The following is a 17,728-nucleotide window of genomic DNA, read 5'->3' as shown; positions in this document are numbered from 1 at the left end:
ACTGGGTTTAAAGTCAAGAGTTAAAAAATCTCAATTAGTCATTTAATGGGAGGATTTTATGTGTATAAGAGATAGGATAACAGAGATTAATATTTTTTATATTATAAGAGATAATTTTATCTTCTATACACATATAAAAGTGTATAAGATCCATGTGGGGTAATGGTGAAGAGAATAGAGAAAAAAAATATGGATCTCATATATTTTTATATATATGTGTAAAAAATAAAATTATCTCTTCTAACATAAGAAAATTGATCCCTAAGATAATTTATAATAAATTTTATGTCAAATATGAATAATTGATCCATATGCATTTGATGACTGCAGTTTATGACTAAGATGGGATGTTTCTAGAATGTAAATTTTACTCTCAATCTCGGTCATTATTTCATTTATATTTAAAATAAATTAAAATTATTATATATAAATTATGTATACAAATTTTTATTCTTAAATCAATATAATTTTATTCTATCCATATATATATATGGGAAAAGCAAATGTTATGTTATATGAAAATTTTGTTTCCTCCTACTCTTAGATCATTTTCATTTTCCGTGCAAGCTTTTTTTTAATTTTTTTTCTTAATATTTGATGGGTCCTACAAAAATTTGTCTCTGTAACATGATGTATCAATTTTCATGTTACATGACATTAACAAAATCCTATATATATATATATATATATATATATATATATATATATGTGTTTTTTTTTTTTTTGTGATATAAGATAAAATTATCTAATATTTTGGGGCCAGGAAATAAATTATCTATGGTAGTTGAAGATGTTTATTATTTTTATTTCAATTAATGTAAATAATTTATGGAATTTATTTTTCTCATTTTGCTCGAAAACATAAACACTTCCTACACACATTATAAAAAGATGCGCAATTCTTTTTTTATTTTTTTAAATAAATGAATCTCACACTTAATGTATTTATAACATGAGATTAAAATTTTCTTACAAGAATTGTTTTCCCCATGATTTATATGGTTAACTTGGGTAAGGCACACTAGACTTTGTGGCCATTCCCATTGGTATTCATTCCCGTGCCGTAGATAAATGCCATGATTGGGACTTTCTTGTTTGGTCTTTTGCTACCTAAGAAATAAGAATAAGATTGTGCCCACAAAGGGGATTCGTTTCTTTTCAAACGGCGTGAGAGTTAAAGTTAACCACTAATGCACTCATTTGTCCGACAAGTTAACGAAGGATGATTCTATTTCATGACAATATATTTGGCTATAAAAGACAGGATTTAGTGCAATAAAAAATAATTATAAAGTTTGATGGTGTTGCTTCCAAAGCTTTGAACTCTGCGAGTGTCATGTGATATACAGCTGGTTATTGATTCTGAAATCTGAATGGTGGTGATATTCGTATTTGATTGTTTTTTTTTTTTTTTTTTTTGGGTAGTATTTTCTTTTATTCTTTGTTCTAAATCTACGATGAATTGTATGAAATTGGAACATAAAAGATTAGTTTGAAACCTCTCTATTTCTGGACTGCTCGGATGGCATTATCCATCTCCTCTAAATGGTTGCTTGGTAAGTAGGGGAGTAACTTGGGGTAGCATGGGCGGCCGTTCTTCCTTAAATATTAATTTTTTTTTGTCATGTTATATATAAAATAATTTTTTGAATAATAATAGACTATTAGTATTAATAGTTAGCCTTTTTTCAAAAATATTTATAATAATTGGTATATTCTATTAGTTTTAATAATATTTATAATTTAAAAATTTTATTTCTGCCTTCGATTATAAAAAATTCTAGGTCCACGATAAGGTTTAAGACATAACATGTGAAGTATGTGGCTTCCGGATACACGTGTCTCTCATATATTTTTCATAGACACATGACATTTTCTATATCGGGGCTACGCTGCCTCATATCATAGTGGGGCCTATATGATTAAAATAGTTATGACATCTCATTCCTTGTATTGAGAGAAAATCTCCTCTATCTTATAAACAGAGAATCTAACCTCAATGAGAGGGAATAGTGACTAGACTGCCACATTTTTGGCAATTTTTTACCAATTTGTCATGTGAATTTTATTTTTTACCAAATTGCCATGTGTCCAAGTTTGCTATGACTGGTAGCGAACTTGGTAGCCAATGATTTTGTGATAGGTGATACACTTTTACATGAAAAGCTGACTGGACTAAGTTCCTACTAGGGGTAGCGAATTTGATGTGCTACGTGGCACAATCTCATTGCCCGATTAAAATTAATGTACCAATCACAATAAAAAAAGAAAACGAAGAAAAATGACTATTTAATTAAAGGAAAAATGTTTATGCAGTTAATGCAGATAAGTTATCTGCATTTATTCCCAAAACGATATCGTTTTGATATTGAAATCTTAAAAAAGAGGTAGGATCCTTTGACACTGGTGTCAAATTTGAAGTTTGACACCTTATCTGAGATGCGTTAAATCAAAAAAGATCAACGACTCTGATTTGTAAGCATGTGACACCATTGATCTTTTTTAATCTAACGCTTTCAGATGAGGTGTCAAATTTTAATCCTGCCTCCTTAAAAAATTATAAATATAAAGACTATTATAACCCTGAAATAAATTAAAATTATAAAATATCATGATTCCTGCCCAAAACAACGTCGTATTAGGCTTACTGCAGATAACTTATCTGCAGTAACTGCAGAAAAAGCGAACCATTTAATTAATGTACTAATCATAATTAATGTATCAATGAGATTAACTTTTGATTGTACCAATCAATTCAGAAGGCCAAAACTTTGGATTCGAATATGCAAATTAGATATTTTTTATTCTATTTCACATAACTTTACGAGATCTACGCAATGACACCTCATTTGACATATTTTATCTCTCACAAACATCATTTGAATTTGTAACAATTGTATCACAAATAATTAATATACCAATCACCAATCACAATTAATGTACCAATTATTAAACACAATTAGTATACCAATCAAAATTAATTGTGATTGGTGATTGATACATTAATTGTGATTGATACATTAATTAAATAGCCTTTTTTTTTGTGATTGATATATTAATTTTGATCGGACAACGAGATTGTGCCACATAGCGCACCAAGTTCGCTACCTTAGTCCAATCAGCTTTTTCTATGAAAACGTGTCATGTGTCAAAAAATCATTGGCTACCAAGTCCGCTACCAGTTGTAGCGAACTTAGACACGTGACAGTCAACTTTTTCTGCAAAAGTGTGCCATATGTCAAAAAATCATTGGCTACCAAATTCGCTACCGATCATAACAAACCGCATAACAATCTGATAAATTTTATCGTTCGACGTGACAATTTGTTATATAAATGCAAAAAATGTGGCACATTAGTCACCGTTGCATTGAAAGATCATCATGCTTCTTCATCATATGAGTTTAGTGCTGAAACTCAGTCTCAGCTATAACTGAACTCTATACACTCCCTTCCACCATCAGCTTACCTGAGGTTAGGACAATAACTCCTTCAAACCTTGGTCCATACCCTTATCTTCTCAGTCATTATCAAATCAACATTCTTTAACCATTCTGGATACAAAACTTGATTTCCGTATTCTATCAAGTTAACTCTCTAAATTGCTAGTTTTTGTTGTTTTGTTCATACTTCACCCTCAACAATGCCGTTCAGGTTTTCTCCATTTCTTTAATTAACAAGCAAAGCTTTCTCTCATTCACCTCAAATTGTAAAAGAAGTTATGTTTTTATTTATTCTTCTTTCATATATGTACTTCGTGTTTTTTATTTATTTTTCTAATCCTCAAAGTTGAGAATAGTAATATAGAAACAGGGCATGGTTCCAGCAACTTCGTCTACATATTAAAAAGTTTTTATGTCACATCGGTATACTGTCATAGTGTCATGCTGGTCTTTTTAGTAAAGTTAAATATTATGGAAAACGACCCTTTTTTTTTTCCTACATACCCTCCTTTCAGGAAAAATATAAAGAAATGATAGGACAATTATTAATGGGTAAAGTATGTGTCATTTCAAAGGATGTAAAGTTATGTCATTTTAAGAGAGAGAAAGAAATAGATAAAGGAGGAGAGAGAGTTGACAAAAAAAATAAAGGCGTGGGTCCCACCTCTTTATGAGAGTGAAAGAATATAAATTGTGTCATTTAAAAGGATAAACATTTTTCCCATTATTAATCCCTATTAGGTAAGATAAGATGCGGTTAATGACATTTGGTCTTCACAATTTTTCTTTTAAATAAGAAAAATAACAATAAAAAATTTGTGGATATGCATATGAGCAGTAAAGGCAAATTAATTACAAATATTGGTTCACATTAATCAATGTTTTTCTTTTTTCTTTTTTATTGTTCATCCATTTTTGGTGCAAAACGATAGATAAATGTGGGTAAGAAATATTAACACATTTAACCTAAATTCACTAAATAACTCAAAATATGATTTGCTTAAATCACTATGAATACTTTGCTTTTATTTATAGGCCATGTCTTGCATTTAAATTCTTCCTTAACACGTTATTTGAATTTAAAGTCTTCCTTCATGCATTTTGTGATTTCCGTCACTCGTGTTGTTGAATCTCACACACAGATTTTTATTTTTATTCAACCACCACAATTTCATCTTTGTTTTTTTATGGAAGCATTTCAATTATAAACTTAGAAAAAGGATTAATTAGGAGACTCGTTAAGTTGGAAAAAATAACTTTCCGTACCATACTAGAATTTTTGTTTTTGTTTTTTTGTACAAAGATTTTTTATATTATTAAAGAAATGATAAGTTCAAATGATAAGAAGTTTATATCTTTAATTAAAAGACCGGAGTTCGAGAATTTAAATAAATTTTTAAAATTCATCTAAATGGTTGAATCATGGTACAAGTGCAAGAGAACACTTCCAAGTGGTATTTGGACATCAAATCTTCCATGCATCTCTTCATTTAACAACACATTAATTAAAAAAATAAATAGAGTTTTCTCAAAATTAACTAATGCATTTTTTATTAAGCTAATTTTTAAGTATTCAAATCTAAATAACTATCATTAAATATATGCTTAAAATTTTTATAAGCCACTAAGCTTTGGCTTATCTGCTCATAAGATTCTTAAGGAGTTATGTAAATCTAAAAGAATGGGGTGTTTGGTATAGGTTTTCTATTTAGATACCTAGAAAAATTTCAAGTGGTATTTTCTTCTTACCAAGTTTGGTATAAGAGTTCCACAAATTTAACCAGCGAAATTGTTTAGTTTACTCAGGCATGATGAATCGTTTGCAAAAATTGATGTAAAATACTGTTCCAAAAAATCAGGAGGAGGGTGGTATTTCTAGTTTAGATGGGAAAGGAAAAAAAGCTGATTGGTCCTCTTTTGCACAGGCTTTGCAACGTCTATTTGAAACTTTAGAGTTTGATGACCCCGCCGCATCTCTATCTAAAATGTTGCAAATTGGTAATGTCCTTGAATATCAAGCAACTTTTGAATCATATGCTAGCAGAGTTACATGGTTATCTTCATCTCTCTTGGTAGAACAAGACAACTCCAATGATAGATTGACTAAAATTTTAATCAACGGTTACATTTTTTTTTTTCATATTCAAAAATAAAAAATGCCCTTTTTCGTAATTTATATTCATTATCCCATCAATATTTTACTTCAACCAAACATAGACTTTATAAATTTAAATCAACTTTTCCATTAATATTTAATCCTATCAAAAAACTTTTTTTTTTTCACTTTTTTACCAAACTCATTTTTTTACTATTCTCTAGTAATTATATTTTCCTGATAAAAAAAATATTTCATCTATCAAACGCCCCCTAATTTAATAAAGCACGTTTAGAACAAAGTTTAATTTAAGAGTATTAGGGAACACGAAACAATTATTATGGTTCATTAAAACAAATATTTTGTCACTTATCTAAAGGGTTGGTATTTGAGTGTGGACCTCCTTATCATCTTGGAAGGAACAATTTCCCTGTGGAATTAATTGAGATAGACATGATGACATGGAAAGAGAGATATTGCGTGAAAGAGCTCAAACAACGTGTCATAATTATAAGGTCGGCAGATATAAATGTGGAGAAGTTTTTTTTTTTTTGTAAACAATGTTGAAGATGTTTAATATGAAATTATAAAGGTTGTTGGTGAATAAAATTAGAAACTTATGGAGGCATCTTATATATGAATCCCTTATTTTTATTTTAAGATTTCTTTTTTTATAGTATATAAAAAGTACGCCCCACATATTTATCTTGTGCCAACTTTTTTTTTTTTTACATATACGCATTTTTCTCTCAAAAAGAATTTTTTTTTGAGTCTTGCTGCATGATACGATTTGCCCCTAAAATTAATTATTGAAGGATTAATATGATAACATGGTAAATTTTAAAAGGCTAATTTATGAATCTATTCTATAAAATAACTATTGAAGAAATAATTTGAAAATGATAAATTTAACTATTAATTATAATCCATCATAATTTTGGAAAAACTTCAAAAATTTCCTTACAAGTTTTCTCATTATTATTTATTCCCTTCCTGTTCGGGATAGTCCACTTACATGAGTCCAACCGTTAGGCCCAGCCTAAAGAGCCCTCTTCTAGAAGGCAACTTACGGTTCCTCCTCTTCCCAAAGCACAAGGCTGCCCCTGCACAAGGGCAGGGGTTCAGCATGCCTAGCCTGAAAAGGCTCGGGTGGCTAGGTGGACCAAGTCCAACTCTAAATACCCCCTCACATTGAGGGAAGAGGACTTCTTCTTCTCCATTTAGCCTCTACGGCTGGGACTATAAGAGCCACCTTAGCCACTTCCACACACACCTCCTTTTATGCACCATGGGAAGCTCCACTAGTGTTTGGTCTCTACCATTGCCACTATAGACACTCCCTATATCAACATACTTTGCCCTCCTTGGGAGACATCTATGTACTACTTTAAGTACACTTCTCAAAATTTTGAATCATTTACACTTATAACTTAAAGTTTTTTTTATCACTTACCCTTCTAAGTTAGAGCGATAGTGATAAAAAAAATGTAAGTTAGAGGAGTAAGTGATAAAAAAACTTTCAATAAGAATATAAATGATTCAAAATTTTGGAGAAGAGATTAAGTGATTTTGAGTAAACTTGTAAGGTGATTTTTGATGTTTTCCTATAATTTTTGCTTTTCACTTTCGAATTAATGTCCTAATTTTCAGTAGAGTTATATGATTTTTATAAAAAAAATATTTTCCGCTGAATTTTATTTGATTAAGAAAAGGTTTTGTCACGGTCAATAAATATCATATAATTAATAAATAAAAAAATAAAATTTCATGATTGCATGCTAATTTTCATTTCTTAAAAAAGAGTCTGGTGTTTACTATTCCTTTGTGATGGACAACAATTCTATAATATGAGCGGAAATATAGTGCTCCGGGAGTATTTTTGATTGGGTGGGCTTGAAGAGAAAGGAAGAAAGAAAAAGTTATAGAAAAAAAAAAGAAAAAAATTAAATACAAGTATTGTATTCTTATTGGAAGGATCACAAATACCGGGATCATAATAAATTTTTCTCTATAATATAAAAAATAAATACTATTTGCATAATAATATCTGACTCTAATGATGTTCCGCTGCAGTATTTTTGATATTTTAAATATTCCTTTGTCACATTCGTTTGATTTTAAAAAATAAATTAATTAATGAGTGTTCTGAGGTGGGGTTTAAAAAGAAAAGAAAAATAAAAAGTGTTCTGGGTGTGGAGTTGGGAAACTAACCTTTCCTCGTTGGAGATTATTTTTCTAATTATACGAAACAGGCGAAAAGGTTGTGGTTTGATTCCAAATGGATCAAACAATCAAACCATTAATATACATCACTTATTAGTTGAAACTTTTGGGATAATTGATTGCTTTATATGATATTAAAACTTATGACTAAATAATTACGGGTTCGATTATTGCTGTTCTTATTCTTCTATTAAACATTTAATAGTGAAATAGATTATCTTTGCCCTTATTCTTCTATTATACATTTAATAGTGAAATTTTTTAACACAGTATGTGGGTCTATAGATTATCTTCCCTTCAGAGACTGTGGTAGAAAAATTTAATGTGAATTTATCAATATATATATATATATGTGTGTATTTAAGTTGTTGATCATAATTTGTGACCAAATAATTATGAATAGATAGGCCACTATCAATTACCTAACTCAAACTTTTGGACCATAAAACTCAGCAAAGAATCTTTCACTTCGCTTTGCTTTGATTGGATTAATCTTTTGTAAAATACCCTAATGCGTCTCGGCACTCTGGCATCTAAATTGTATTTACAATTTTTAATTTTGTTCTACACCAGTATATTGGGCATCACTTTTGGCCCAATTTCTTGAATCTCACCTTAATTTATTAATACATAATTGTATACTTTTTTATTATTATTATTTATATGAGTTGAATCTCATCCTAATCCCATGCCGATTTAAAGTCTTTGCGGAGCACCACCATACAAAAAGATTCAAAGAAGCACATTCACGTTGCTCATGTGTTCCGACTAAACAAGTTTATTTTTTGCTTTGTTTATTGCATATAACTATAAAAATAATAAGAATATTTTATTATAAATATCAAATCAAAACATTTAATAGGACAAAGGTACACTTCTTTTTATTTATTAATTAATCAAACTAAAAATTTATAAAAACAAAACAATAACATATCCTGGAGATCTGGACATCTTTTACAATCACAAATGTCATTAATTTTATTTTGCAGTAACAAATACGCCAAAAGAATTATTCAATGTCAAAATTTGAAATCCAATTTATCCTTTTAGAAGAGTAATTGGATGTTAATTAAAATACCAATTCAATGTTAAAGTTTGATATAAAATAATTATTTTGATGTATTTATTATTAAGAAGACAATTAACTTATTACATTTATATTTTTATTATAGGACCAGAATTGAGGCACTAAAAAAATATTATAAAATTTAAGGTGTGCTTTTACCGGGCCTGCATATAAAAAGGTCGACGTTGGGTTCCATCTTCTTTGGACTATAACTTTTTTTAAAGAAGATTGTTATTTAAATGCTTATATTACTTTTTAATTAACATAATAACATCTAAGTTTAAATAAATTTATAAAAACTTTGAATGAACGTAGTCTTCACTTTCGAGATCTGAATCCGAAGAACACAAAAATAACGAAATACCAATCAATCACCTTTCATTTCCAATGAGTAAGACGGGAGGTTAATATTAAGATGAATGTATTATAGTTAAATTGGATCCAAGCATTTAATTGTGATATAAATATTTGAGCTCAGAGAGCCATTGTCTAGGACTCAAGTATTATTTTATAAATTGTATTTTTTAGTATATATTCATTTTTAAATTACTTCGTCAATGACAACATTGAATCGTTCAAGTGGTAAGAGGGCCACATATGTAACCTTAAAGGGTGTAATAGTCTATATAGGGGTGCCTTGAATCAGCAGTAGTATGAACTAAGACTGAACAAGGAGTCCCAGATGCTATATGTATCAAAGGAGCAGTGTAAATGGCAATGGTGGCTCTCCAAGTTTACAAGGTAACCGCTCATAAAAAGGTCATCCATTATGATGTGGAAGAGATGGGTAATTATAGGTGGGATTGAGCCTTTTGCAATATGGGAAAGTGAGCCAAGTTAACTCTTATGGGGAGAAGCCATATATGCTCGCCCTTATTGTGGCAAGGTGCTTTGTAACTGCTGCAAAACTGACAAGGCTGTTGTGCAGGAAAGGTATAAGGGAGGGAGCATTTTGGGTGTCTGCTTAGGCAAAGGGGATGTTGGGGTTTTCCAAGTAAGGTATTTTGATGTCTAACATTAGGGACACTTCTACATGAATACCTACAAGGTGGTGTTTCTGAAGTAGGGCTGAGCTTATGGTATTGGGCTAGACTTACTGTGCCAGCGAAGTGGGCTGGCCAGAACAGACATATTATTAAATTATTACTCAAAATCACCGACACATTGGTCTACAAAACTTTGCCAAATCCAAGAATATAATGGCACGTTTATTTGTGCTTTTAAAAAATTATTTCTAATTAAAACAATTTTATAAAATTTGTGATAATCGTTCTCAACCGGCTTCACTAGCTAAGTGCAATGGGCTAACCACCAAGACTCATTTAAAAGGTTTGTACTCTACATCTCAAAAGTCGATTCTCATAATATAATCTCACTCTCCTAAACCAACATACCTCACACCAAGTATTATAGGTGCACTTGCTTCATGCGCACATGATGTCCTTTGGGAAAAACAATTGTGGCTCTCTTCCTTACAATTAGTGAATATTTTTTACTTATAAATACTCGTCTTTAGTCATTAAAAGGGCATCAAATACTAAAAAAAGGGAATACTAAAAAAAAAGGGAATATTGAATACATTATTTTACGAGTTATTACTTTTTCAAAATATAAAGTCATTTTCCCCTTAACATCATTCCCCTTCTCTCAGCCTTCACCTGAGGCACTCATGGTAATTTTCATCATAGATCTTTAGTTCATACCATAGTATCTTTGAATAATGTTATATTGAAAAACTTCACTTTATCAAGAGAAGCAGATCTAATTTCACCACCTAACAGTTCATTAATTAAATATATTTTTAAAAAATATAAATTATTATTATCGTTACTATGAAGAAAGACATAAACACCAAATTAAACTACAATCGGAGCAAACCTCACAAAAGTGGTAAAAAAAATATCTGACCATACCTAAACGGGGGAGATGGAAATAGTTATTATGATTCTAAAAACAAATATTTTGTTACTTGTAACGCCCCGTCTCGAGCCGATTGGTTAACATGCAATATGGTAATAACAGTGCTGTGTACTTAAAAAAGTAACGGAAGACTAAAAATAAAGTATCACGATAGTTCTCTGTAACTATGTGACTTAAATTTTTCCTTTATGTAACTTGCCACACATAACTTTTTTTTCTATTTATGATTTGTACAGTCCCATACCCGCACAGACTCCATACTATCTTTTTTTTTTCTACACGTAACTTAGTTAATTTCTTAACATTTGACTTAATTCTCTTAATTTTTCTACACACTATCTATTTAAATTAAGCACACTTATATCACATAAAATTCACCTAACAATTTAAGTAGACTGACAGAATTCAGTTCAGGCCTAGTTTGTCAAATCACCAAAATATCCATATTTTACCAAATTGACATCTATGTCTCTCAACATAACTTATACTTATATTTAGGTCCTAATTGACTTGTTAGGAATGAATTGTATCCTCATATTCATAATCATGATAATTTCATGATGTAACTGTCAGAATTCTCACTGAACTAATAATTAACTCTTAAACTTGTACTTAATTTTTTATTTAGCAAATCTTAGTAGTGAGGGTTGTTATATTACTTATCTAAAGGATTGGTCCTCGCGAGTAATGGGTTGAAAGTAGCTCTGAAGGAATCATGCACACCACGTTCGAGCAAGTCATTAGCTCGAAGCCACTAACAAGTGCAGAAAACATTACGATGGCTCTCTTTGAAGAAAAAAGTGGGAAAAAACTTGAGGAAAACACTCGCGTGGATGAGGAAGACTTTAGAGCTAGGAGTGTCAAGAAGTCTAAGGGTGCTGACATGGTGGATGCAAACATGGATGATGAGATGGAAGATACGAGGGTCGAAGGCGGTAGATGAGAATGCTTCAGATCATCCAGAGAATGCAACAAAAGCAAAGCGAAAAACTCAGGCAGAGCTAGAAAGGTGGTTTCTTACATGGCAAAGTGTTATGCCTAAATGGTGATGGCAATGGGACTGTTAGCGAAGAGGAGGACCCGAGAACAATACAAAGAGGAGACGAGGAGGAAGAAGACATACCAGACAAGATGGGTGAAAGAAAAGACGATGATCCCATTTGTTCAACTTATGTGTTCTCAAGGCAACAACACAAGGAGGATTGCAAGAAGTGGAGGAATGCTCATATAATCAAGATTATGGGAAAGAAAATGGCATCAAGGTTTCTTATGGCTCGTTTACAGAGGTTATGAAATCTGATAAGTTCGCATGAGTTGACTGATCTGGATAATGGACACCTCTTCCTCAAGTTTCAAGAAGATTTGGACTACTCCCATGTTCTTCATGAAGGACTATGGATAGTGGCTGACCATTATGTCATTGTGCAATGATGGGGACCTTTCTTCGATCTATATAATGATGAGGTCAAGAAACTTGCGATCTAGCTCTGTATTCCAGGGTTGCCAATCGACTTCTACACAACCCAGCACTTGTGGAGAATCGATGATATGCTGGGTAGGACTTTGAAGGTGGATAAAACTTCACTAAGGAGACTATAAGGTATTGAAAGAGAGATTAAAGACAAAGCGCGCTTCGCAAGGCTGTGTGTAGAGGTGGATCTACAGAGAAGCTTTGTTTCACGTTTTAAGCTCTGGGATTTCATACAAAAGGAGTTTATATATCTGAATGTAGGCTATGAGGGGCTACATTTGATTTGTTTTGGTTGTGGTCGCTATGGGCATCGTAAAGATGCTTGCAATGGGGGGACTAGACCATGTAAAGGAGACCACAAAGGAGACAACCATTACCAAGAAGAATCAGGGTGAGAGGGTACCCAACACTCAGGCCAAAGGAAAGTCATTCGGAGATTCCATTATGATAGCGGAGAAGAATAAAAATGAAACACAACCTTTTAGGGCATGGATGGTTGTTAAGAGAAAATCAAAGAGTCAAAAAATTATTTTAGTAACGAAAAACTCGTCTGAGAAGAGAACGGAGAAAGCAACGGCAACCCATGCCAGAATTCAACAAGGAGGAAACAAAACTGTGAAAGGGGACCTCGAGAAGGGTGATGCAGACAGGCCCAGTGACTCAGGAACACAGGACCCAACGAATGGTGGTGCAGAATAATCCTCAAAAGAGAAATGATTAGAGTTTGACTTTGAAAGATAAAGCTAGGATTAATCATCAGAGGGGAAATTCTTTAGACTCGGTTATCATCAAAAGAGGAGATGGTAAAATGGTCCATATAAAAGTTGAGACGGTGGGGCAGGGTGTCAGAAAAAGCATGAATCAAAAAGGTATTCAGAAGACAGTAGAGGTAAAAGTCAATGCATGTAACATGCAGACTATTGCTCCAAATAAAGCTTCTAGTTGAGGTACTAGTTCAGTGGGTATTGAGTTGGAAGAAGCTAATATACCTGGTACCAAATATCTAGATACTTTGGAGTTGATGCGACATTACGAACAAACATACCCAGAAGCAGCGCGTTTGGCTGATGAAGGATTATTGAATGGTAATACCATGCCGCGCTAGCAGGACCATGTGTCCTCAGCCCCATTATTACCATTTTTATTTGTTTTCCATGAATATTATTATGTGGAATTGTCGGGGTGCTAACAAGAAAAGTTTTTTCTTGTTTATTAAGGATTTGAAACAAAATATAATATTAAAATAATGGTGTTAACAGAAGTGCGCATTAGTGGCTTGAAAGCTAGTAGGAAGATTAAGCAGTCGGGCTTGATAGCCAATTGAAGCAAGATGCAGTTGGATACTTAGGAGATATTTGGCTGTTGTGGGATAGGAGGAAGGTGAGCATTAATATCCTAGCATCTTATAATCAATTCCTTCATGTTAGTATAAATTGTTTGTTACTAAGAATGGGGAGGTAGCTACGTTTGTCTATGGGTGTCTTAGGAGGATTGGACATAGACTTCTCTGGGAGGAATTGCTCAAAATAAGCCTAACTGTCAACAAACTTTGGCTGGTGATGGGAGACTTCAATGCAATGACTAATGAAACAAGAGAAAAGAGTAGAAAGTGCTTCTTGTACAGGAAGCATAAGGGAATTTAATGAGTTCCTTATAAAGTGTGGTCTTTCAGACATTGATTTTAAGGGGCCTTTTTTTACTTGGAGAAGAGGCAATCTCTATGAACGATTAGATAGAGCAATGGTCAAACGCCTTGGGCTGATAGTTATCAAGAGAGATTCATTCTACATATACCTTTCTTTTGTTCGGATCATAAACCAATCCTTTTGTGGGAAGGTTTCCAAAGAAGAGTTGAGGAACACAACAATTCCTTTTGTTTCCTTGCTGCTTGGCTGACCTGTGATGGCTTTAATAAGCTAGTCAATAGTTGTTGGGGTAGGGTGACAAACTGTATAGATTCTAGTACGTGCTTTCATATCAAAGCTGGTATTTGGCATAAGTAGGTTTGTAAGGAGAATATTCGTAGAAAGAACTGGTTACATGCGCGCATTATGGGCATTGACGAGGAGCTTCAATCTAATTCGAATACTACGCTTGAGGGGTTGCAAAAAAGTCTTTAGGTGCAGTTAAATAAAATTTACGCCCAAGAAGAACTTATGTAGTATCAGTGCTCAAGGTGTCAATGGTTGGTGGATGGTGACCGTAACACCAAAATTTTATTATGCTATAATAGTTATTCATAGAGGAAAAATAAAATTTTGATGCTCAACGACGAAAATAAGAATTGGATAGAAAATCCTGCAGAACTCAAACATATGGTTGGCAGTTTTTTCAAAAAACTCTATGAGGATAATGGGTTAGTGCTGTGTCCATTTCCAGTCTCAGGCCGCTTTCCCAAAATTTATAGTTTGTCCTTCTTACAATTGCATCGTCCCCCTCGCCAAGAGGAGATTAAAGAAGTGCTTTTCAGCATGGATGGCTTCAAGGCACCTATTCCAGACAGCCTACATGCTCTTTTCTTTCAATCTCAATGGAACTCCTTGAATAATTCAGTTATCAAGCTAGTTCAAGATGTGTTCCTCAATCCCCAGAATATTAGGGGTATTAATAAGTCTTTAAATTTGCCTTATTCTAAAGGAAGATAATCCTGATTCTATAAGGAAGCTTCGTCCCATCAGCTTGTGCAATGTGGTGTTAAAGGCCATCACCAAAATTATGGCAAATAGACTTAAACCCCGTCTAGGAAATCTGATTATGCCAAATCAATGTGGTTTCATCAAAGGGAGACATAATAGCAATAATATCATAATAGCTCAAGAGGTCATGCACTCTATGAAGATGAATAAAGGCAAAGTGGGATGGATGATAGTTAAGGTTGATTTAGAGAAGGCCTATAATAGAATTAATTGGGTTTTTCTAAGGAATACTCTTGATGAGGTTGGCCTCCATCAGCAGACGATAGAACTGATTATGGAAGATTTCTCTTATGTATCAATGAGTGTTCTTTGGGAAGGAGCCAAAACGGAGGAGTTTACTCCAACTAGGGGCATAAGGTAGGGGGACACGTTGTCCCCTTACCTATTTGTCCTATGTATTGAAAGGTTGGCTCATATGATTTTGGAAGTAATGGACAAGAAGATCTGGAGACCAATTATCCTTCGAAAGGGAGGACCTCTCATCACTCATTTGCTTTTCGCAGATGATTTGTTGCTTTTTGCAGAAGCACCATTTGAGCAGGCCAAGATCATTAATGGAATCTTAAGATGCTTCTGCGAATCCTCTAGGAAAAGAATTAGTAAGGAAAAAACTAGGGTATTCTTATTTATGAATGTGAATCATACTAGAGCAAATGAGATAGCCCAACATATGCAGTTTCCAATAGCTGCAGATTTAGGAAGATACCTTGGGATACCTCTTTTATCTACCAGAGTGAATTCTTCGACCTTTAATCATGTCCTCCAAAGGGTGAACAAAAGGTTAAATAGCAGGCAGATGAATTCTCTTTATCTTGCAGGTAGGGCCACTCTAATTCAATCGGTGTTCGCTGCAACTCCATTCTACACGATGCAAACTTGCTTGCTTCCGGTAAACACGTGCATGTGGTTAGAGAAAATATCGAGAGATTTTCTATAGGGATCATCAAGGGAGAAAAGAAGAATACATCCAGTGGCGTGGGAGAAGGTGTGCAAATCCAAAAGGAATGGAGGCATTGGGCTGAGGAAAATAAGGGAGACAAATCAAGCTTTTATGATGAAGATTGGGCATGGTTTGCTCACCTACAAAGATAGACTTTGGGCTAAGGTGCTAAGGAACAAGTACAAGGTGAACGATGACCTGTTACCTGAGTTAAAAACTGTTAACCGAGCATCGAATCTTTGGAAGGGTATTAGCAAGGTGTGGTCAAAAGTCATTGATGGATTTCAAATACAACTAGGAGATGGTCTTCTTACTAATTTCTGCGGGGAAAACTGGTTTCTCGGGAATATAAAAGTGCAACTCAAACAGGAGGTAGTGATATTTGACGAGGTTAAGGGTTGGAAAGTGAGTGATTTTGTTGATGAGCAAGGAAATTTGAAATGGTCTACTCTAGAGCAACTTGTGACTCCAGCTACTCTCGCCCAAATTGCGAATATCATGCCCCCAACATTGACCAAGGCTCTGATTTTGTCATATAGGGCCACACTAATGATGGAAATTTTTCAATAAAGTCAGCTTATGGAGGGGAATCAGTTGGCGACAATGGACGTGGCATGGTCTTGGAAAGGGAATAAGAGAATTTAGATGTTTCTCTGGCTGACATCCAATAATCTTCTTTTGACTAATATAAAGAGACTTCAGAGGCATCTCTCAGACAGTGGCATGTGTACAAGATGCAATGGGGGAGAGGATGATATTTTACATGTTCTCAGAGATTGCAGTTGGAGTATGGAATTATGGGACTTTCTTGGAGTGACACAGTGGTGGTCTGAATTCTTCCAAGTTCCTTTCACCAGCTGGTTTAAACAAAATTTAGAGAGGAAAATGCTATTTCAGAGCTATAACTGGGACAAACTCTTTGGAACTATATGCTGGTTGATTTGGAAAGCTCAAAATAGTTGGATTTTCGAACAGAAAAACATAAACCAACAATCAACCATAAGAAGAGAGAAAGCCTTTATTTCCCATTTAGACGAAGCTTATATAATACTGTGTAATCAAGGTCTTCAAGCTTGTGGTAAAATGCAAAGATTCATTAGCTGGAAATTCCCAGCCGAAGGATGGTGTAAGCTTAATGTAGATGGTTCAAGTTGTGATGGAGGTAGGAGATCAAGCTGTGGAGGTGTGATCAGAGATGATTCTGGCAAGTGGTTGGTTGGTTTTTGCAGAAACCTTCATTTACCAGAGCAGAGCTATGGGGATTACTCAATGGCATGACTCTTGTGTGGAATCTCAGATTAAGGAAACTTTGTATTGAGGGGGATTCTCAAGTAGCCATCAATCTTGTTTTGAATGGTAGCGAGGGACAGCACCCCATGGCCCCTCTAGTTAGTAGGATTGGTGATCTAATGGAGCGACAATGGAATACTAGGTTGGAACAAACCTATAGGAAGGGCAATATGGTTGTAGATAAATTAGCATATATGTGTTATTCTTTTGCTGATTGGGAGTTACACATCTTGTAGGAAGCTCATGATAAATGTAATGTACTAGTTAATAGGTGTAAGAACTCGCACCGTTAATTAAGGTATTTAATTAATTAATTATGCAAAATTAGGAAATGATTTCATAATTGACCCTAATAATTATTATGAGGCTTTAATAATTATAGTAAGTGAGTAATAATGCCGAAAGTCGCTTTTCGGAAGAAAAGTGCAGATACCGGTTCTGCTAGTCGATATAAATGCGTGCCGAAAAAGTATCCCGGAAAATTAATATAAGTGCGTGTTAATTACTAGAATGATATGTAGGACTTGTAAAACGAGTTTCAAGTCCAAATAATGAGAACTGGTGCAAAAAACCGGTACTGGCTTG

At 33.5% G+C, this 17,728-nt stretch overlaps 1 protein-coding gene across 1 annotated transcript; it reads left to right on the top strand.

Annotated features, from left to right (window-relative positions):
• The first annotated feature begins 13,025 nt into the window (after nt 1-13,025).
• LOC133293425 (uncharacterized) lies at nt 13,026-16,423 on the top strand. Its single transcript, XM_061491993.1, has 6 exons — nt 13,026-13,086; nt 13,177-13,302; nt 14,597-14,790; nt 14,855-15,270; nt 15,319-15,802; nt 15,851-16,423. The coding sequence occupies exons 1-6, from the start codon at nt 13,026-13,028 to the stop codon at nt 16,421-16,423; spliced, it is 1,854 nt and encodes a 617-aa protein (XP_061347977.1).
• Nucleotides 16,424-17,728: the final 1,305 nt, after the last annotated feature.

This window comes from Gastrolobium bilobum, unplaced genomic scaffold (assembly GCF_033153095.1).
Source record: "Gastrolobium bilobum isolate Gb01-03AN ecotype WA unplaced genomic scaffold, APGP_CSIRO_Gbil_v1 utg18566, whole genome shotgun sequence".
Lineage (NCBI taxonomy): Eukaryota > Viridiplantae > Streptophyta > Magnoliopsida > Fabales > Fabaceae > Gastrolobium > Gastrolobium bilobum.
The sequence above is the reverse complement of the archived record's forward strand: the minus strand, read 5'-3'. Positions and strand labels throughout refer to the sequence as shown.